The sequence below is a fragment of the Carex rostrata genome, chromosome 9 (assembly GCF_964058835.1).
Source record: "Carex rostrata chromosome 9, lpCarRost1.2, whole genome shotgun sequence".
Lineage (NCBI taxonomy): Eukaryota > Viridiplantae > Streptophyta > Magnoliopsida > Poales > Cyperaceae > Carex > Carex rostrata.
In genome coordinates this window covers 3,869,609-3,892,458 of record NC_135926.1, presented here as the reverse complement: position 1 = coordinate 3,892,458, position 22,850 = coordinate 3,869,609, and the positions used below count along the sequence as shown (strand labels likewise).

The 22,850-nt window shown below is 35.0% G+C and overlaps 2 protein-coding genes across 2 annotated transcripts in view; one reads left to right on the top strand and one right to left on the bottom strand.

The window, feature by feature from the left end:
• LOC144559894 (Ribosomal L18p/L5e family protein) overlaps positions 1–22,850 on the bottom strand; it is a 46,302-nt gene that overhangs the window by 9,805 nt on the left and 13,647 nt on the right. The window lies entirely within an intron of this gene.
• LOC144559326 (putative glucomannan 4-beta-mannosyltransferase 2) lies at positions 381–8,129 on the top strand. The gene is made up of 9 exons (XM_078308341.1): positions 381–802; positions 1,474–1,572; positions 3,122–3,374; positions 4,575–4,685; positions 5,375–5,511; positions 5,705–5,818; positions 6,339–6,538; positions 7,040–7,240; positions 7,621–8,129. The coding sequence occupies exons 1-9, from the start codon at positions 455–457 to the stop codon at positions 7,781–7,783; spliced, it is 1,626 nt and encodes a 541-aa protein (XP_078164467.1). The 5' UTR covers positions 381–454; the 3' UTR covers positions 7,784–8,129.

Genomic DNA, 22,850 nt, shown 5'->3' with positions numbered 1-22,850 from the left:
ACAGAAGAATAAGTTTGGACCAATGTTCTTGAATTATTTTGAAGTAATCATAGCTACATGCAAAAAAAACAAAAATCATAGAAATCATAGCTTTCTAAATCATTTGAAAAAACAGCATAGACGGTGGAAAAGTTGTTTCTTATTACCGTGGGTCCTAATATCCGGAGGAGTATCCTCTCCAATATGTATTAAAAATATTAAAAATTGCCGGTTTGAGATTTACTCTCAGTCGCTTTGGGCATTATAATTTGGACTTTGAGATTCGTGTCAAGTTAAAAGAACGGTTCGGATCCACTAATTCTAAAAGATTCCATTACCGGGGAGGATGTGAATTCTATCATCCTATATTCCTATGTATATAACAGCGTTACACCGTTCCCGGTTTCTCTCCATTGGGCACTATACAGAGTCAGAGATAAACCTTTCCAAGCCAAACCATCCCTCTCGGCACAAAATGGCGCTCCCCGCCACGTCCGACGGTCTTAACTCCGCCACGTGGCAGAACGTCCTCCGTCCGTTCCTCCTCCGGTCCTCGTTCGACAATGTCGTCCTGATCGGGACGCATGTGCGCGCGCACGTGATCGCACCTATCCTCGATGCGGCAGTTGTACTATGCATGGTTATGTCCTTCATGCTGTTGCTGGAGGCGGTATTTATGAGCGCGGTCAGCGTATATGTTAAACTGTTCCGGCGAACGCCAGAGAAGAGGTACAAGTGGGAGGCCATGGGAGGAGATGTTGAGAAGGGGGGATTGGATTACCCCATGGTGCTTGTTCAGATTCCCATGTACAATGAGAAGGAGGTGAGCGATTTCTTTCTCTCACCATTGGGGATTTTAGCTTGCTTACTAGGGAATCAATTAAGATTGGATTGGTTTTTGAAGAGAAAGATCTTAATTCCTGAGGGACTTGTGATTCCATCTCTTTCCAAAAATAAATAAATTAGTGTATAGTTATTTTGTTTCTGCCTTTCACAAACAAAAGCTGGACTGTTTCAAGATAATTCAGGAATCAGAGTTCTAGGAGGTACTTGTTAGTTTTTGCTTGGGAGTTGGGACGAATTAAATTTAAAAATGTTATCATTATAGTGAACAAGAAGAGCTATTAGATAGATCTTGGTTTATCTTGGAATTAATCAATTCAAAAACGAAAGTTTGACCTAGAGATTACAATTTTTATTATTCCTAGATATGAAGTTATTTATCTGTAGGAATTAACAGGAAAGTGATAATTCTGGACACTGTCAACAACAGCCAAGCCTTTAGTCCCAAACAAGTTGGGATTCTGGACACTGTCACTACAATTTTTTTTTTTTTGAGGTAACAGTACAATTAGCTCAATTTCATGAATTCTCCAGATGGCATTCAATGACCTAGCCTAAATATTTGTTCTATATGTAACTAATTGGTTCCCACTACATATCTTTTCTGAGATTTGAGTTTAATTAATTTTTGGGCCTTTTTGTAATATACAGGTATACCATCTTTCTATCAGAGCGGCTTGTGCACTGACTTGGCCACCCGATCGGATTATAATTCAGATATTAGATGATTCAACTGACCCGCTAATTAAGGTATAGTCTTATGCAAAAGCATTGTGTGGAATAACCTCAGTATACTTTTAATTGAGCACATGAAGGATGGTCAGACTGAAAAATTTCTGAGAGCCTTCGTACTAGAAAAAAATTGATACTTTGTGCTTAGAATTCGAATAAGACCTAAGATAATACCGTGGCAGCATGTCAGGCTGGTGGTAGGTAGCTGTTTTGTGATTCCTGGAGTCTTGACATGATCTAGTACAAGCACTAGCCAACATATTATGTACCGGTACAGTTATGTGTATACAGCCTTTTCTGCTAACAACACTTTGTATAAGAATTTCACTTTTCCAAAAAATAACAAGGTAATTTACTTCCTAATAAATTCAGAAGTAATGGAGAACTTTTGTTAAAAGATTGGTGTGACATGTGGGTCCCATAGTTGGAAACTTAGCTAGCTTGTGTGAAAGGTTTTCTGTCAAAGTTAGATTCTTTCCGTAAGATTGGTACTTTGGTGCCTGTTCTGGTCTAGATCTGGTTGGCAACAAGTATGAATAAAGCAACTACTTGCTAGTGCATGGAAAGAGACAAAGATACCTCTAAATATATATGAAGTTAGGTAGTTAACTACTACAAGATTATTTGGCTCTTCAGAAATATCTGGGCATATTTAAGTCTAGTTGTGAAATGTTATGAATTGGTGATGTTTCCATCTTATTCTTAAGACCAAATTGGTCTTGGAAAAGTAGGGAATTGATAGCTATTGGTCAGTCTTTACTTTAGCTTACCCAATTGAAAGCATTTGGCCAGTCTTTACTTCATATATGTGGCCAACCGTTCCTTTTGTAAGCTTTTGGTTAGTCTTTACCCTTTGACTCTTCATTTTGTAACACGTTTTGCTTATTTCCAACTGAGCACAAGGACATCAACAACTCAATTTTGAACAATGAACGTAGACTTGGTCAAAGACAAAAATAGCATGTTTAATTATGTATATTTATTTGATGGATTGATTAACTTGAGTTTCAACGATTGGTCATGTTTCAAGAAAAAATATTTTTTATCTTATTGTGATTAGGCATCTTACATACTACCATTATATGACTTCAATTTCAAATTAATTTTTGTTCTTATATCACCTTATTTTCATGTCAACTCAAGAACTTGTACATTTTCAGGGCATCTACCTCATAATAGATAGTTATATTTGAATACTTAACACATTGCTAGTGCAGTGACCCAAGTTTAGCTGCATATAACAAAATCTATAGGCCTGTGAATTCCAATATTTTTTCTTCTGTATATTTACTTATAAGAAAAGGACATAATGTTTTTCATATGACATGGGTATGTGAATCGAGGAAAATTCATCTCACACCTTCATCTCACATCCTGCAAATGCCACAATTTACAAGCATCTAGTTTAGCTACACAAGAAAAAGACATAAAATTTCTATAGTTTTCCTTTAGGAGATATTTACTTACAAGAAAAAAACATAATTTCATATGACATGGATATTTTCACAATTCGTCTATTATCATATCAACTGATATCTCTCCCCCTCTTCTCCTTTTTTCAATAAAGGATCTAGTGAAGGTAGAATGTGAAGAATGGACAAAGAAGGGAATAGACATAAAGTACGAGGTCAGAAGCAACCGGAAAGGCTACAAAGCTGGTGCATTAAAGAAAGGCATGGAGCGCCACTATGCTAAGCAGTGTGATTTTGTTGCCATATTCGATGCAGATTTCCAGCCTGATTCTGATTTCCTCCTGAAAACTCTTCCATTTCTTGTGCACAATCCTAAAATTGCCCTTGTACAAACTCGCTGGGATTTTGGTTAGTTCTTTTTCATTTTACTCATATATTTTTTGAAGATTTTTTTACTCATATATGTCAGATCCTAGATCTGACGAGGCTTAGAACAGCGTGAATTGAACACGACAGAGAACAATCAAACAATTTTATTGAAATTCAATGGAAAATGGAGATACACGGCACAAGGCCAAAGCATAGCTAGAACACTCAAAAATACTTGATAATAGTCTAATCTAACTAATTACCCTTACTGCCTATTTATAGGCGACAGTGCTTAAGAAATAAAATTCTAACTCTATCGAATGAATCCTATAACTGAATTGCTTGAATACACCACAGTGAGCTGAATTGGCGTAACAAACCTCTAACCTACTTTCACTGGACAGCTCCATTGCTATTGTCCATTTCTCCCTCCAGTTCTAAAGTAGCGGTCCCCACCTGACAGTGAACTAATCTCAATTATTATCCTGACCGTGACCCATTTTGCCTGCCCTTGCTGCCCAGTTCTTCTTTCTCCTTCTTCGTGACATAGAACCGGGTTGAAATTGACCCGTGCTCGCCAGGGACGTGACAATATATTTAATAATGAACCATCTTTTTTTTTTGTCTTGCAAATTACACGATTTCTTTCTTCTAATTGGAGGTTATACCTGACATTTGTTTTTTTCATAATTTGACCAAACCTTTTGGAGATATTTGAATATATGACATCCTACCTTTATATTTCTTATGTGAAGGGTTATATTTCGTCAATTTTTTATAGTCCATATTGAACTAAAACCAAACTAATATAATTTAGGTGCTGGGTTTATGTATGCAAAAATTGGACCACAGTTTAAAGAAACAAAGTTAATCCAAATGCTAAGCCCCAGCCAAGCATTGTTCTGTAAACAAAGCCTCAATTTAATTCAATTTTGTACCAGCTAACCTCATCTGGGCATTTATGTCTCAATTGGGACTCCAGGCAGATCCTCAGGAAAGAAAAAAGATAGCCAAATAATCAAAATAAAACAATGATCAAGCTGGAATTAGTACTGTCAGTGAATTCATTCTATTTGTAAATAAATATTTCTAAATACAGTGCATTAAATGAATTTTAAATGTAATGGTCACTCCTGACTAGAAAAAAATGTTTGGATTGACAGGGGTGTTCCTTGCAAATATGTGTTTGGATTCGAACACTGACCTGGCCTTTATTTTTGGCTGGGTTATGTTTTGCAGTTAATTATAATGCCTTGCTGATGACACGTATCCAGAAGATGTCTCTCGACTACCATTTTAAAGTCGAGCAGGAGTCGGGCTCTACCACCTTCTCTTTCTTTGGCTTCAACGGTAAGGACAAATTCAACATTTAGTGTCTTTTCAAATTGCAGCTGACACTTCTCAGATTGGCAGCAGTCCACAAACTTTGTTTGACGTATTGTCAAATGACACCTCAACTTTAGATAAACATCTCCAAAAAGGAATTTTCTTTTGGATGTTATTTTGGCCTCTATTTATTATAAACTGTATCTTTTTCCTTTTTTTTTTGCAAATGAACTAAAATTTAGAAAAGCATATTTTATTTGTTTGGTATAGATTTTATATAAACCTGGCCATCAACCAAGTTTATATAAACCTCTTGTTCATTTTGCTCTTATGTTTTTTTTTTCTATTGCTTGACATGACTTTGGTTTTAGCAATTGGTAACCTACGTGACTAATGCACAATATCCAAAGTATCAGTTTCAGTTACGACATATGTGGGGTATTTTTTTTATTTTTGGCTGTTGCAATTTGCAAAATACAGTAGAATAATTGCTACAATTTGCAAAGGGAAAAAGGAAAACGGTGACCTGATTGGATCTTAATTACTTGTACCTATTTAGAACCTGGGGCGATCAACTATGTTAGCCAATAGTTTCTCTAAGGCCTGTGCTAACAAAAAAGGACATCTATTGATGTTTGTTATCCAAGCTTATACTTGTACCTTTTTAAATCAGTCACTAAAGTTGACTGACGGAAGCATGGTCACTGAATTAGGTACTGCTGGTGTGTGGCGTATTTCAGCCATAAATGAAGCTGGAGGGTGGAAAGACCGCACTACAGTAGAAGACATGGATTTGGCCGTCAGAGCCACTCTCAAGGGATGGAAATTTTTATATGTCGGTAACATCAGAGTATGTTGTTTCTTGTCTCTGTTCATTATGATTAACAGAAATAAAACTAGATGAAATAAAACATGATATTATATAATAACATATTGAAGAAAAATACAATACTGACAAATGAACATGTCAAAGTAAACCATTTGATACCATTATCATGTGTGCCCATTCAGCATATGTTAATAGATTTTATGTTGTCTCATAGGTAAAGAGTGAACTGCCAAGTACACTCAAAGCATACAGGCACCAGCAACACCGGTGGACATGTGGCGCAGTTAATTTATTTAGAAAAATGGGCTGGGACATTGCCACCAACAAGGTTCCATTTTTTTTTAGAAGCATCTTCTCTGTTTTTACTGATCCTTCATACCTTTTTGAGTTTATGCACAACATCATGAGCCCTATAGGTTCTGCATTTGGAAAATTTACCCTGTCCATTAATTAATAAAGCTCAATGTTATTTCAGCCTATAATATTGGTCTGAAATCTTAAACACAGTACCTGAAAAGCTGAAAATTAATTGCTGTTCAAAATAAATACAATTATACAAAGGTTATTTGTTGCAAAATTTGTATTTGGAACAGTACTCAACATTTCTTGTATTTGCGACCCACAACCAGCACACGTCTTTTGATTTTCTGATTAACACCGAACATTCTTGGAATATGAATATTTTCCATTCTTAATGTTGGTTGCACTTGTGTAATAGCTTGTGGGTTTAACTGCAAATAAGGTAAAATGTAAGATCTAGCATCAAACCAAAAGTGTTGGGAAACCTACCAGCTCAGTAGCAGGATGTCTAGTGCTGGCTTGACCTGTTTTATCTTTGCTTTGATCAGGAGGTATCGCTACTGAAAAAGATTCATGTATTGTATAGTTTTTTCTTTGTGAAGCGAGTGATAGCCCCAATTGTCACATTTTGCTTCTACTGTGTGGTTATCCCTGTCTCCATTTTAATCCCTGAAGTGGAGATTCCTGTTTGGGGATTGGTCTACATCCCGACCACAATTACAATCCTCAATGCAGTTAGAAATCCTAGGTAATCTTTCTCTTTCTGATTAAAATGTTAACTTTTGTCATGGGCCCCTGGATCATATAAAAAACTACTATGCTACAAGCACGTGCGTGATAATTTATGAGGGGGGCTGAACTATATAAAAACTTCAATAAAAATATAAATTCAATATACCTAATTAAAAAAATTTAAATCATGGGGGTGGCTAAGCACCCCATGAATTATACATAGATCCACCCCTGGCAATTCTGCTGATGTTATCCTCGTTAAGGTGATTTTAAGTGCATAAAACAATAATGTTTCAAGGGGCATATACGATAATTTTGCTATGCTAGTCATTAGTTTCTCTTTTGTATTTTTCTTTCAATTGGCTCCTTTTAACAAACTCAGCATTCTCAGGAGGCATGTAGGCAGAAGTTTCAAAAAGTTATTACCCCTTGCATTGGTAAACTAGCATAGCATTACCACAAACTTAACAGTTTCTTGTCATCCTTTTCTTCTTATGTAAACCATTGAATTACACAGCTCTCTGCATTTGATGCCTTTATGGATATTGTTTGAGAACGTGATGGCAATGCACAGAATGAGAGCAGCCATTGTTGGCCTACTAGGGACGTCCAGTGTGAATCAGTGGGTTGTTACAGAGAAGACAGGGCAGCTTATAAATGACAAGGCTGATATAGAGGTCCCTTTACTTGAACCTGCCCCTACCAAATGCTCTGAAAGGTGAATGCTATTTTTTATACTTTTCACATTTCCTTACAAATTGACTTTTATCTTTATATTTTTCATCTTTTTTCCCCCACTATACTTAAATATTTCTGAAGGGAAAGTTGCATAAAAAACTGTACTAATTTATACCACTCCATCTCTACCTGAAGTGGTTGCGTACAATTTCTTTTATTTTCTTTTTTTATCTAAGGGTTACTGTGCTGTGCCACAAGTTCAATGGAACTATGTCCAATGAGTCACACCTTAATTGTTTAATTATTTCATAACTGAGTTGATACTTTAAAATACATTGTTCCACAGCATAATTCTTTAAATTTTCAGCACCATGTTAATATTGACAAAAGAGTATGTACTATATTATTTCTGGCTTTCAGGGTTTATGTATGGGAGCTTGTACTTGCAGCATTGCTATTTATGTGTGCTTCATATAATCTCGTTTTTGGAAATAATAATTACCATGTATTCGTATTCCTACAAGCTGTCGCATTTACAATTGTCGGATTTGGTTTTATTGGTGCTCCAAATCCTACTTCATAACAACTGTTATTCAGGATCCCCATTCATTTGAATTTTATAAACGGTTCGAAATTTTTGTTTGTTTTAAATTTCATCAGAAGAAAAATTGACTCTGGGCCCCAGGGCGGGGTGGATCATGCATAGGATTCTGTAAATACAATTGTATTAAATTTATGTGGAATTTGCAAAGATGACATTTAGAGAGTTTACTGGCCAGATATGTTTCTGGATCCATGTCCTCTTTGTAAATCAATTTGTATTTTGTTAGGAAAAGAGTTTAATTTTATTTTTAATCCATGATCAATTGATGAAAACTGTAGATAAAAATAATTTTTTTTTCGGGGAGCGAATTCAGTGTGAACTGAAATTTGGTGCTAAGTGTTGTTACTTGTGAAATACTCAGTTAACACAATTTTTACTCAGGCTGCTAAAATAGTATCAAGTTAACACAATTTTTACTCAGGCTGCTAAAATAGTATCAAATTATGCCAAGTATGTTCAGTTTCTCTCCGGCTTACTAAATCCATTAAATAGCTTCTCCCAATATGGTTAGGGGGTGTCAATGGCACCCTTTTACCCGTTTACCTGATCCGTATTGTATCCGAAAACACGGGTAAGGGTAAGATTTTTTTTCCGTTAGTTAATCGGGTACGGGTAAGGGTAATGATTTTTTTTCGTTATCTTATCCGTTTTTGTAAAAGATAATTTTTAAAAATAAAATTATATATATATATATATATAGAGAGAGAGAGAGAGAGTAAGGCTACGGTGAGTTGTGAAGTAAAATACGTTTTTACTTCACGCAATATCTTCATTTTCAAAGTTCAAATAGCTGATCCAAATAGTTAGATGTTTAATCTATATTAAAATATGCTTGGAAACTAAATTTTACATTTTTTGGATTTTTTTTTACTATTTATTAAGCCACTTTGAAAATCTGAAAATCCGGGTGAATAGTAAAAAACAGTAAAAATTTCTGGACCGCTGGATCGGCGATTTTCAAAGTGGCTTAATAAATAGTAAAAAATTCTAACAAATGTAAAATTTGGTCTCCAAGCACATTTCAATATGGAGATCATGTTGAGCGTTTCGGATCGACATTTTGAACTTTAAAATCGCAAAATATGAGCGTGAAGTAAAATAGTCGCTTTACTTCGCAACTCACCGTAGTCCAAACTCTATCTCTCTCTATATATATATATATAGGGCACGGCTAAATTGCTGCCGACAACATTTTAGCCGGAGGTGCTGCCGGGGCTTTTTTTATTTTCTGATGTCCAAACAACAAATCTAAACCGTTAGATGTTTGATCTATATTATAATCTACTTGGAGACCAAATTTTATATTTTTTGGAATTTTTTTACTATTTATTAAGTTGGTTTGAAAACAGCTGATTTCAATGCTGCAGAAATTTACTGAAATCAACGGTTTTCAAACTAGCTTAATAAATAGTAAAAAAAATTCCAAAAAATGTAAAATTTGGTCTCCAAGTAGATTATAATATAGATTAAACATCTAACGGTTTGGATTTGTTGTTTGAACATCACAATTTACGATATTGCTCCAGCAGCACCTCCGCTGAAATGCTGCCGGCAGCAATTTAGTCGTGCCGTATATATATATATATATAGAGAGAGATAGGCTAATATCAAAACGTTTGCACCAACCCCTCCCGTGCAACCAAGTCATTTTCCGATTTGCAAAGTCCAAACGACCGATCCGAACCGTTAGATGTTTAATCCATATTGAAATGTGCTTGGAGACCAAATTTTACATTTTTTGGAATTTTTTTTCTATTTATTAAGATGGTTTGAAATCGCTGTTTTCCAGTGGTGCAGAATTTTAATAAAAACAGCGATTTTCAAACCATCTTAATAAATAGCAAAAAAATTCCAAAAAATGTAAAATTTGGTCTCCAAGCACATTTCAATATGGATTAAACATATAACGGTTCGGATCGGTCGTTTAGACTTTGCAAATCGGAAAATGACTTGGTTGCACGGGAGGGGTTGGTGCAAACGTTTTGATATTAGCCTATCTCTATATATATATATATAGAGAGAGAGAGATGGGCTATGGTGCATTGCAATGCATGAACCCCCTTATGCATTGCACTATAATCACGGATTTAAAGTCTAAACGACCGATCCGAACCGTTAGATGTTTAATCCATATTGAAATGTGCTTGGAGACCAAATTTTACATTTTTTGGAATTTTTTTACTATTTATTAAGCATTTTTGAAAATTGCTGTTTTGCTGTGAACAGTAAAAAACAGTAAAATTTTCTGGACCATCAGATCAGCGACTTTCAAAATTGCTTAATAAATAGTAAACAAATTCCAAAAAATGTAAAATTTGGTCCCCAAGCACATATTAATATGAAGAACAAGATGAATGGTTCGGATCGGTCGTTTGGACTTTAAATCCATAATTTATAGTGCAATGCATAAGAGGGTTTATGCATTGCAATGCACCATAGCCCATCTCTCTCTCTCTCTCTCTCTATATATATATATAGAGATGGGCTATGGTGCATTGCAATGCATGAACCCTCTTATGCATTGCACTCTAAATCATGGATTTAAAGTCCAAACGACCGATTCGAACCGTTCATCTTGTTCTTCATATTAATATGTGCTTGGGGACCAAATTTTACATTTTTTGGATTTTTTTTTACTATTTATTAAGAAATTTTGAAAGTCGCTGATCTGATGGTTCAGAAAAATTTACTGTTCACAGCAAAACAGCAATTTTCAAAAATGCTTAATAAATAGTAAAAAAATTCCAAAAAATGTAAAATTTGGTCTCCAAGCACATTTCAATATGGATTAAACATCTAACGGTTCGGATCGGTCGTTCGGACTTTAAATCCGTAATTATAGTGCAATGCACAAGGGAGTTCATGCATTGCAATGCACCATAGCCCATCTCTCTCTCTCTCTCTCTATATATATATATTTGTATGAAGATGATACATGATACAATAAAATTTTGTATTTTATTAAATTTTCATAATACAAATTAGTTGTATTCATTTTTTTTTTCTTATTTTGAAAAATATTTTATCAAAAACACAAATTAAAATGTTAATGACATTTTTTTTATCCGTTATCCAACCCATACCGTATTCGAAAAGACGGGTAAGAATAAAAAAAAAATTTCGTTATCATAAAGGGTACCCGTCGACACCCCTAAATATGGTTGTCCGTTTATCATCTGACGGTTGGAATTGGATTTGACTTGTTACTAAAATCGGCTAAAAGGGACAAGGTCCGGCTATGTGCTTGTTCAAGCAAGATTTAGACCATTAGATTTAAAATGGACGCTCTAGATTTCGTAGGAACAATCTGGATTTGACTTGTTACTAAAATCGGCTAAAATGGACAAGGTCCGGCTATGTGCTTGTTCAAGCAAGATTTAGACCATTAGATTTAAAATGGACGCTCTAGATTTCGTAGGAACAATCTGGATTTGACTTGTTACTAAAATCGGCTAAAATGGACAAGGTCCGGCTATGTGCTTGTTCAATCAAGATTTAGACCATTAGATTTAAAATGGACGCTCTAGATTTCGTAGGAACAATCCAATGAATTCCGTACAACTGTAGAGTTGACAGACTGCTAAATCTGAACCGGACTGTTATTCTCAAAGTAGAATTCCGAAATTTTTATTAATAGGAAATATATTAAATAAGTATAGAGATTAGAGAACGTTTTTGGATTGTTTCGAGATATAGAGAAAACATGGTGTTTTATCACGGTATCTGGACATTATAGTTTATCACGGCGGATTAATAGCAGATTAACCATTTTCTAACTGAATTAGAAAAAAAGCATGTTCGTGATAGACAGGAATAATTAGTGTTTGCAGAAAAAAAAAGCCTGTCCGCGATAGATAGAAATGGCCAGGTGAAAAATTAATGCTTTCTCATCTGATTGAATATTCAACTGCAGGGGTGTTTACAATCAAAGAGTATTTGAACAGTTGAGATTTTCCAAAATTGAAAAAGTAACGGGAATCGAGTAATTGATCATCTCTGACTAGTGTGACTTATATAAGTTTTGAAGAAGTATACGACCTTTATCCTTCTTTTTGCTGTTAGTCAAATTTAGGTTTCCTATTTATTTATTTTTCCTCCTCTGATCGTTACTATCTATCACGGCTAGGGTTTTTATTTTTATTTTTCCGCCTCTGGCCATTACTATCTATTACGGCTAGGGTTTTTTTCATTTTTTTTCCTTGCGCGGTTCAATTAAAATGGAGGGTGATTAATTAAGCGCTAAGCTGGCCGTGGTAAGCTATAACGTCCAGAGTCCGTGATTTTTCATTACATTTTTCCTATATCTCGAAAACAAATCCAAAAACATTATCTAATCTCAATATTTATTTAATATATTTTCTATCAATAAAAATTTCGGAGTAGAATTTGTACCTGGCTGCTATCCAAGTAGATGTAATTGGGGCTAGGCCTACGGGTTTTTATCAAAAAAAAAAAAGTAATTGGGGCTAAAATTTAGACAGCTGATATTATACCTGCAGGCTGAGGCTGCATTGGGTGAAATAAGGAATGCTGACCCACATTAATAAAATAAAAGGAAAAGGAAAAAGAGTGAGTGAGCAACATAATAAAGTGCTATTAATTTCGGCCATTTTTATTAATACCCTAAACAAAAAATATAATTTTAAAAATGCCATAATGTACAGTTTTTTTTTTAAAATGCCCCGACCGTCTGGGTCAGGAGCGGCCCAAAATTCCCAGTGAGGCGCCACCCTCACGGGTGCTCCATGCCCCTAGTGAGGCACCTCCCACACGGGCGACCCACAAGCCCAGTGAGGCGCCCCACTATGGATTCCTATAAATTCCATTTTTTTTCTCTCTCCTGCCCACTCCCAAACCATTCCAAACCATCCTAAACCCTTAATTACCTGTCTACAGTAAAGAGAGAAAAACAAGGCGATTTTTGACGATTCTCAGGCGATTGCTACAGCTAATATTAGTCTAATTAATCAATCACTGTTGCAATTACTGTATCAATTACTGTATCAATTACTGTTGCTTACTGTATCAATCACTGTTGCAATTACTGTATCAATTACTGTTGCTTACTGTATCAATCATTGTTGCAATTACTGTACATAGGATGTAGCAAATGGATTTTTTTTACTGTAGCAAGTGGATATTTTTTATTTTTTTTTAGTTATTTTCCAATTAGCCATTTATAATTAGTGTAATACTTATAAAATTACTTTTTAAATGTAGGTTGTGAAGGAAAAATGTTAGTTGCACTGCATATAGGCGGCATTCTAATTAAGGGTACAGATGACGTGTATTACACGAAAGAGGCAGCATTTGACTTCCATGTTGATGAAAATACCACATTTCAGGAACTTAAGCAACTAGTATACGAAAAGACTTCTATAAACCCCAACAGGTATGAAATAGAATTGACTACACGGATTGACAACTCACAAAGGGGGGGTAGACCTCACTTTGTGAGATATCCTATAACAGATGCGAATTTGTGGAGATATGTGTACACTCTATTTGAGTCCAATGGGGTCCCGGTAATGGACATATATTCGAAGAGAGTTCCCCGGGCTGGGGCTGGACCTTCAAGTGCGGCTAGGGCTGGACTTTCAGGTTATGACAATCAGGGGCAGATTTATGTATAGATCAGGGGGTGCTAAGCCACCCTATGATTTTAAAATTCTTAATTATGTATATTAAACTTTAGTTAAACTTTTGAGTTTTTTGAACTTTTATATAGTCTAGCACCCCTCATGAAATAACAAATGTTTGTTAGTAGTCTAGTGGTTTGAGTTCTAGTTGTTATGTGTGAGGTCATGGATTCAATTCCCACTAGCCACATTTTATTTTTATTTTTTTTCATATATTACATTTTATATATTAGCCCCCCCTATTTACATTTTCTAGTTCCGCCCCTGATGACAATTTGAGTTATGGCAACCAGTACCACCAGCATTCGGGTTATGACAACCAGGGGTACCACCAGTACTCCCCCTATGACAACCAGGGGTACCACCAGCACTCCCCCTTATGACAACCAGGGGTACCACCAACACTCCTCAGCCCGACGGACGCACGCAGGACACTCCCACTTAGTAAGATGAGCGTCATTCACCGGATCTGCATACGGGTCCATGCCATTGGGGTCAACAGCTTTGCCACATTTATAACAAAAGAACATATCCACCATATCTCCCTTCACCTCACATAAGCAGCACTGTCCCCATCCAAGTGGAGGGACCTTGTTTACTCAGTCTTCCATCAGCATTTTTCTAATTGATGGATCAAGAGTGCTAAGAAATTCTTCATTATTTTTGGGTGAAAACATTTTTTTCCAAATTCCTCATCGCGTAGGCTTCAGCCGTCCAAAAAATATTAATAAGTGTTATTTTTTCTTCGCGTTCGGTTTCAGTTTTTCCTCTATTTTTGTCAATTTTGGGTGCCATTGTAACTAGGGTTTCAAATGATAATGAAATTGATTAGACTTGTATTGATCCTAAATAGCATTTGAAAAGATAATTATGTGCGTAATTAAAGACTAAGTGTACACTAAACATATACTAATTGTACAGTAATCAGAGACAAATTAAAAAATAATTAGAAAATATTTAAATTAAAAAAATATTTAAAGTATTTAAAAAAATAAATACAAAGATATTTAAATTACCTGTAGCTGTAGTCGCCCAGAAAATCGCCCGAAATCACCCAAAAAATCGCCTTCAGCTCTTTCTCCCTTCTCTCTGCCTTTGAGTTGGGATAGACCTGGTTTGGGAGTGGGCAGGAGAGAAAAAACAGAATTTATAGGGATCCATAGTGGGGCGCCCGTGATGGAGGCGCCTCACTGGGCTTGTAGGCCGCCCGTGTGGGGGGCTCCTCACTAGGGGCATGGAGCGCCCGTGAGGGTGGCGCCTCACTGGGAATTTTGGGCCGCCCCTGGCCCAGGCGGTCGGGGCATTTTTAAAAAAAAAAACTGTACATTATGGCATTTTTAAAATTATATCTTTTGTTTAAAATATTAATAAAAATGGCCGTATTAATTTAGACTGAAGGCTGACGTGAAATTGTCTCCAACTCTTTTTCTAACCAGACTGGTTTTTCACGAAGAATATCAACTGTTCTCAATTTAAGGAAATAATATTATAGCATTTGTCGAGAAAGTGTTGTCTGAAAGTGCATTCAATAAAAAATCTTAAGAACATGTTTACATATAATATTTCTGAACACACTATTCAAATGTTAGAGAGAATTAGTTTTTTTTTTTGGAAGCAGAGAGACTGTTGCTATTTTTATAAATTCAGGGTTAGATTGAAAAATTTAACACATTTTTTCTTTCATTTCATTTCCATAGATATTATGTTTGGTTTCCGTCAGGGAATCCTCCGGAGCTCCTTGTTCTAACTAACTTGAATAATATCTAGATAAAACAAGAAAGCATACTAAAAGCAGTGGACCCCAATTAATCGATACATAACTAAGGCCAACCTTGCGTTTACAAACTTTTTAAACTTAATTTGAAAACAGAAGAAATTATTTCATTAATTTTAATTTTAATCTTGAATTTAAAATCCAACAATGTGAACATGATTCATATACATATGATGTCTATATATAATAAACTTTGGTGTATGTTTCACTGACCCAAAATTTCAGCGACATGATATTAACAATCCTTAATCCATCACTAAAAAAAACTTAAAATTGCATGAAATTTGATTGTTATTAGACTCAAACTTTGGTGTATGCCCAATAACATATCTATTAATTTATTTTTTTAGTTTGTTGTAAAGATTGTCAATATAACAATTATAAGTGAGCACTCGTTTGAAAAGAGGAATATTGTTAAAATTATCAAGCTGACTCATTACAATGCTTCCCAACATAAAATAAATCAGCCATATGCATTTAATCATTTAATTTAAATGAACTTGTAAAATTATGAAATCTTGAGCATTTCCATCCATAAAATGAGTTTTGCAATTAATCAACCGTCATGGAGTAACTAAAATTTATTTTATTCTTTAATTTCAAAAGTCTTACATCCATGCAGTTGATTTACCTGCCATATTGCTAGAGCCTCCGCTTGAAAAGGATCAGAAGTTGTTACCTAACATATGTGATATACTCCAGGTATCCCTTATCATTGTACTATACTGATTGCTGCTCTCTGATTTGTGTCCCAGGATGTGTCAACTAAAATAGACTATTCCCCTTGCCTCCATTGTACCGGTTGTTGTCAGTTACTTCTAGGTCTTGGATTGGCAGGCACATTCACAGGTTATAGAAATTTGGATTTTTATGTCTTAGTTTCGTAATTTTCATTGTTGTCATTTCTTAGCTGCCCAAGCAAAATTACATCATTTTGATTACGCAGGGTACACTTATTCTCTGTTTAGATGAGCAAGATCACGAATTGTGTGGTTTCCATGCCTTATGCATTCTATTTCTGTTCTCTGATTCGTTTATTGTTCTCTGATTGGTTTATATACTCTGTTATATTAGTGCTTTAGTGGGATTGTAATTTTTTACTTTTGCTGTAATTGGGTTGGTGTAAATGGATTTTGTTGTACTGATTATAATTCAGCATATAAAGAGAGAGAGAGAAAGAGATTTATCAAAATTATAATTTTTTATTCTGTCAAAGTAACTTTTTTTGTTAATTTTTTTCTTAATTGACCTTTTGTATTAATTATGAGTTTATGACACAATTAATTGTGACACATAGTAAAGAGAGAGTAAAAGAACAAAATGAGTATTTAGAGGATAAAATTCTCTTAGCTTTAAAAATTTCAAATGATGCTCCGAGTATAGCACTCTCCTTTTTATATTTGTAAGTTAATAGGCCCGAGCCACAACACCAATTACATGCCAGAAGAAGGCAATTCGGATCCTCAAATTTTTAGTTTAGATCAGGACCGTCCGATTTAAATCTGCACGAAGATTGAAGGATCATGTGCATTACATGTATTGATCAAATTGATCCGGATTATGATGGGACGGTCCGGAACTAAATTTAAACGGTGCATTAATGCTGAAGATGTAGACTCGAAAGAAGGGGATAACATTGAATCAAATTCGATTTGATTTTTGATCTAAGTCATTTGATTCATGTTGAAATTTGTGTATATTTATAACTTTATTTTTTTTGCACAAATTTCTATACAGATCAAATGACCCAGATCGAACATCAGGCCTCCTTCGCTTTTGACAATTAGTGTTATATTTGTGTAACAGATCAATGACTTTTACAGTCCGTTAGATTTTGCCTTGCGGATGGGATGGGTGTGCCTTGAAAGAGAACTCAAAGAGCACCAATGAATGTGTTTATATATTGCGAATTTGTTTTCCCCATCTCCTATCTCTCATTTATTCCCTATCTAACTACCTTTCCATAACTAACTCATTAACCATCAAAACTAAAGACTTAACTGTTTCTAAAAAAAGAAAAAAAATTCCAGCACCTTTCTCTCTTTCAATTAATATATCTCTCCACCTTCGTTCGTCAGATAAACTAAGATTCCCTTGTTAATTCTCTGATTCATTCACAATTAAATAACTTGAACTTTCCAAGTATCCAATGGGAATTTGCTCTCATATTTGCTTTGGAATCTTGTGTCATCCATATGTATTTTGTCGATTAAAGCTTCAGACGCTCAGAGGTGACAATTCAACGGACCAAATCAGGACAATTTTATTTTGAAAAATTGCAAGTTACCGATCAAATTTTAGATCGTATAGTATGAACTTATTTTGTTAATTTCGGGTCAACATGGTTTAAATCAAGCAAAGAATATTTCTATACAATCTTAAATATGTAACTAATATTTTTATACAAGCTGAATTCTAATACTTCTTTTTTACCTTATTGAGTGAAGATTGTTAATTGGTGTACATCTCTTGTTCACTGATCCAAAATATGAATCTTTAACAATAACATATTTTTTTCTCTCTTATAGACTTTATTCTTAGAACTTCGAAATAAAAATTAATGAGAACTCATATTTTATAAGGTGGCAGTCGGAGGGGAAAATTGCTCAAAGGCTCGAGAAAATAAGGGAATTGGAATCGGGCCTTGGTCATCGGCAGATTCAACTTCTCTTCAAGCTGCTATTGCCTCCAAATTGAGTAATCTAGTTAGTGTACATATTAAAAGTTAAAACCATACATGATTGGAACAGTACCAGATTGGTACAGTATATATAGGTTCCCACAAACATCAATGCTATTTATCCCATGAAAACATGTCTTAATATTAATTTTGAATTAATTATATTTTTTACAATTTATTTCTTTTTTTATTACAAAAAAATTCGAGTTTTTGATCTGATTCTTATGTTTATTCTTTTATTTTTAATATTTTTGCACGATGCCATTGAATAATTAAAATATAATGGAAACTAACACTAATGGGTACAAATACTTGCTAGCATCGATATGAATACTTGCTGGTGATTTGAATATAGCTGGCCTTTTGGTCTTTTTTAAAAAAAAAATGTGACAGGTAGCATATTAAAATCATCAAACTTTACCAATTTTGTTTGTATCGTTGTGTTGAATTAATAATATATTTAAAATGATAAAAATAATAGAGTGTGTCTATGGTACTATGCATATTACGATTTGGTACCGTGCTACGACTCTATATTCGAGTTTTCAAATCCTAATGGTCGATCCGAACCGTTCATCTTGTTCTCCATATTAATATGTGTTTGGAGACCAAATTTTACATTTTTTGAAATTTTTTTTACTATTTTTTTAGATATTTAGAAAATCACTTGATATGAAAATTCTGGACCATCCAAAAACAGTGATTTTCAATAAATTTTAAAAAATAGTAAAAAAATTTCAAGAAATGTAAAATTTGGTCTCCAAACACATATTAATATGGAGAACAATATGAACGGTTCGGATCGACCGTTAGGATTTGAAAACTCGAATATAGAGCAGTAGCACGGTGCCAAATCATAATATGCATAGTACCATAGACTCACTCAAAATAATATATATAATAGATGTATTCGTATCGTATCTGATACAATATCCGTACCCGTATTCATGCAACATAGTCTACAACGTAAATATTAGTACATAAATGCACAGGTGTTAATATTTTCTATATTACGTATTAATACAATCAAACACCAAACAGAGAATATGTTAGATATAAACACTTGATACGCAAACTATTCACACTTGCATGAAGAGGTATGAATACTTGCAATACTTGATATTAATACTTTTAGATATCATCCAGTGCCATACGAAATTTTTTTGATAGAATTTATGAGATACAAACACTTGATACATGAACTATTCACACTTGCATGACGATGTATGAATACTTGCAATACTTTATATTAATACTTTCATATATCATCCAGTGCCATATGAAAAGAAAAAAAAATAGAATTTGTTAAATACATATACTTGATACATGAACTATTTACACTTACATGAGGAGGTTTAAATACTTACATACTTTATATTAGTACTTTCAAACGTCATCTGATGTCAAAAGAAAAAAAAATTGTTGATAAAATATTTTAGATAAAACGCTTGATACATAAACTATTAACATTTGCATGACAGTATATGAATACTTGCAATATTTGAAATTAATACTTTCATACATCATCTCGTGCCATATGGAAATAAAAATAAAAATTTCATATATTCTGTTAGTTACTAACACTTGACATATGAACTATTTACACTTGCATGACGATGTATAAATACTTGCACTACTTAATATTGATATTTTCAGACGTCATCCCGTGTCCTTTGGAATTTTTTTTTGATAAAATATGTTAGATACAAACGCTTCAGACATGAATTATATACACATGGATTACGAGATATGAATACTTGAACGATGAGGTATGAATACTTACACGGCGAGGTATGAATACTTACACGACAAGATATGAATACTTACACGACAAGGTATTCACGACGATGTATGAATACTTGCATGACGAGATATGAATACTTACACGACAGACAACCCGAAAGTACGTTATCATCGATTTTATTTGAAAGAGAAAATTATGTAGAAGACGTCCATGATTTTAGATTTGTAAATTTTCTGACAAATCGTCATAAATATTGACGAGATTGAACAGAGAAAAAAAAAACCAACTCTAAAAATGTGTAAAAGATGTGTGTGTGATGTGTCCAGTTTTTTTCAAAATACTTGGTATCTTAGGTATGAATACTTGATATATTATATATTAACATTTGCGCGCATAGATATCCATATTTACACACGTCAGTTATAAAATCTATCAAATATTAGGTGGTCTTCAAATAATTAATAAAATTCAGTTAGTTAATGGTCTCCACAAATAGTTATTGACTGGGGGATGAATGGAAGAAATTTACTGGGGGATAGTTAGTCGATCCCCTTTTTTATGCCACTCCAAAACATGGAATTTAGGAATTTGCCACCTCTAAACTTTAAATTAGCTAATTGTCACTCCAAAATCATTATATTTAGCAAATTGTTACAATTATACATATAATTCAAATATTTTATTAATTTTTTTCTGAAAATTCAACAAATTTCAATAGTGATCAAAATACCCCAGCTGAAGATGGAATTGCTCTTCTCCCTTCACCTCCGCTCCGCTCCTCCATCCTGCCCCTCTCCCTTCGCTGTTACATTACCCCAAAATGCACCCCAACTGCTGTCGCTTCATCGTTGTCCCTGCCTGACTCGGAGCTCTCTTCTCGCAGCTTCTCTATCAACTACTCTCCAACCAACCTCGATCCCACTGCCTTGAATGACATCTTTGCTCTCTTCTCGCGGCTTCTCTATCAACACCCTTCTCTCCTTCCAACCTCTTCTACTTTGTCTAATATTTCTTCTACAGTGCCTGATGATGTGAGCCGCTCCTTTTTTGCTTTCTATGATACAAACAAGCCTGATAGATCAAAACCCAATGACAGAGAGATCAAGTCGAAAGCATTCAAATCTCTTTTTTCTTCTTCTCCGTCAATTTTCAATATCCGATTTCCGATCTTCTATTTCAGGTCGATGTTGCATTAGCTCATCAATTTGATTCTGATTTAGACCATAGCGAAACCACGGGTCATTTATGATCCCATCAACTGTGATACGTGTCTCTGTATTGGAATCTAACATGCGGGATATAAGTGTTCGAAGATCAGGTGAGATCCATTTTGGAAAGCGGTATTCTGCCTTGGTAAATTTTCTAGTATAGCATCATAAGGTTTACATCATTGAAAGGAAGATAGCCTGATGATAAAACAAAAAGAATCACCCCACATGCCCATAGGTCGAATTGAAAGGTAATTTTGGAAATATCAAAATACATTTTATTATACTATGAATGTAACTAGAGAATGGAGAAAAGTGTAAATCTTGTATTGATTGAATTGTTCTGTACATAGTCTCACTTTATCTATATATAGACTTTCAGTGTATTCATTCTGTTACAGAGACTAACAGCCTAATACTAACTGCCTATGATATCTCTAACAGTAAACGGTTATGACTAACTATGCTTTGACTTTCCTAACTATGCCTTGACTGTCTTGATTGTCTTGACTGTCTGCTATTAGCCCCCCCTCAAGCGGAAGTGAGGGTCTCACTGTCAGCTTGCGAATGAGAGATAGGTAGCGTGGTGCAGGCAGTGGCTTGGTCATAAGGTCAGCAAGCTGGTCGGCAGAACAAACAAACCGAACTATTAGCTCCTTGTTAGCAATTCTTTCGCGGATGAAATGGTAATCAATCTCAACATGCTTCGTTCGAGCGTGAAACATGGAGTTAGAGGCAAGAAATGTAGCGTCTATGTTGTCGCACCATAGAGTGGGTGGATGCTCGAGAGGAATGTGAAGTTCATGAAGGAGATAACGGATCCAAAGTAACTCGGCACAAGTGATTGCAAGGCTACGGTATTCCGCTTCGGTACTTGAGCGGGAGACGGTAGCTTGTTTTTTTGCACTCCACGAAATAAGGTTACGCCCCAAAAATATGCAAAAACTAGAAGTGGAGCGCCTATCGTCAATCGAACCGGCCCAATCCGCGTCGCTATATGCGTGGAGTGTGAGAGAAGTGGCCGAGGAAATGAATAAACCATGATGTAAAGTCCCGAGTAAGTAACGAATAATCCGTTTAACGGCGGCCCAATGTGATGAAGCGGGATTATGCATAAATTGAGAAACTTTGTTCACGGCAAATGAAATGTCCGGCCGGGTAAGTGTGGCATATTGAAGTGCGCCGACGACACTTCTATAAAGATGGGCATCATCAAATAAAGGTTTGTCATGAATAGAAAGTGTAGAGGCTGTTGACATGGGAGTGTTACAGGGCTTTGAATGCTGCATATTGGTTCTGTGGATGAGATCAGTAAGGTACTTGGATTGTGAAATGTGCATGCCATGAGAAGAACGTGTAACCTCAATACCCAAGAAGTAATGTAAGTTGCCAAGATCCTTAAGTTTGAATTCACTAGAAAGGTGAGCAATGCAAGTAGCCAAGTAATTAGAATTACTCCCAGTGATGATTATGTCGTCTACGTAGACAAGAATGAAGGTGGAAAAGCCAGGTGAATGAGAGAAAAATAGCGAGGGGTCATGTTGAGAACTCTCAAACCCAAATTTTAGTAGGACGGCCTTCAATTTATGGAACCAAGCACGGGAGGATTGCTTCAAACCATAAAGGGCTTTGGTAAGAAGACAAACATGGTCGGGGTTTTGAGAGTCGACAAAGCCTTGGGGTTGAGACATGTAAACTTGTTCGGTGAGCTCGCCGTGCAAGAATGCATTTTGGACATCGAGTTGGCGGATAGTCCAATTGGATGTAACGGCAATAGATAAAACAAGGTCGAATTGAAAGGTAATTTTGGAAATATCAAAATACATTTTATTATACACTACTTTTCAGCAAATTTTAATCAAATATCTGAATTATATGTATAATTGTGGCAATTTGCTAAATATAATAATTTTGGAGTGGCAATTAGCTAATTTAAGGTTTTGAGGTGACAAATTCTTAAATTTCTTGTTTTGGAGTAGCATAAAAAAAATTTCCTTTATA

What these genes read in the sequence shown, in the direction of transcription:
- LOC144559326 (XM_078308341.1), top strand. Translation starts at nt 455, where the DNA reads ATGGCGCTCCCCGCCACGTCCGACGGTCTTAACTCCGCCACGTGGCAG. An exon ending in CTCTTTCTTTGGCTTCAACG is followed by an intron (nt 4,686 to 5,374) that starts GTAAGGACAAAT and finishes TCACTGAATTAG; the next exon opens with GTACTGCTGGTGTGTGGCGT. An exon ending in CCTACCAAATGCTCTGAAAG is followed by an intron (nt 7,241 to 7,620) that starts GTGAATGCTATT and finishes TCTGGCTTTCAG; the next exon opens with GGTTTATGTATGGGAGCTTG.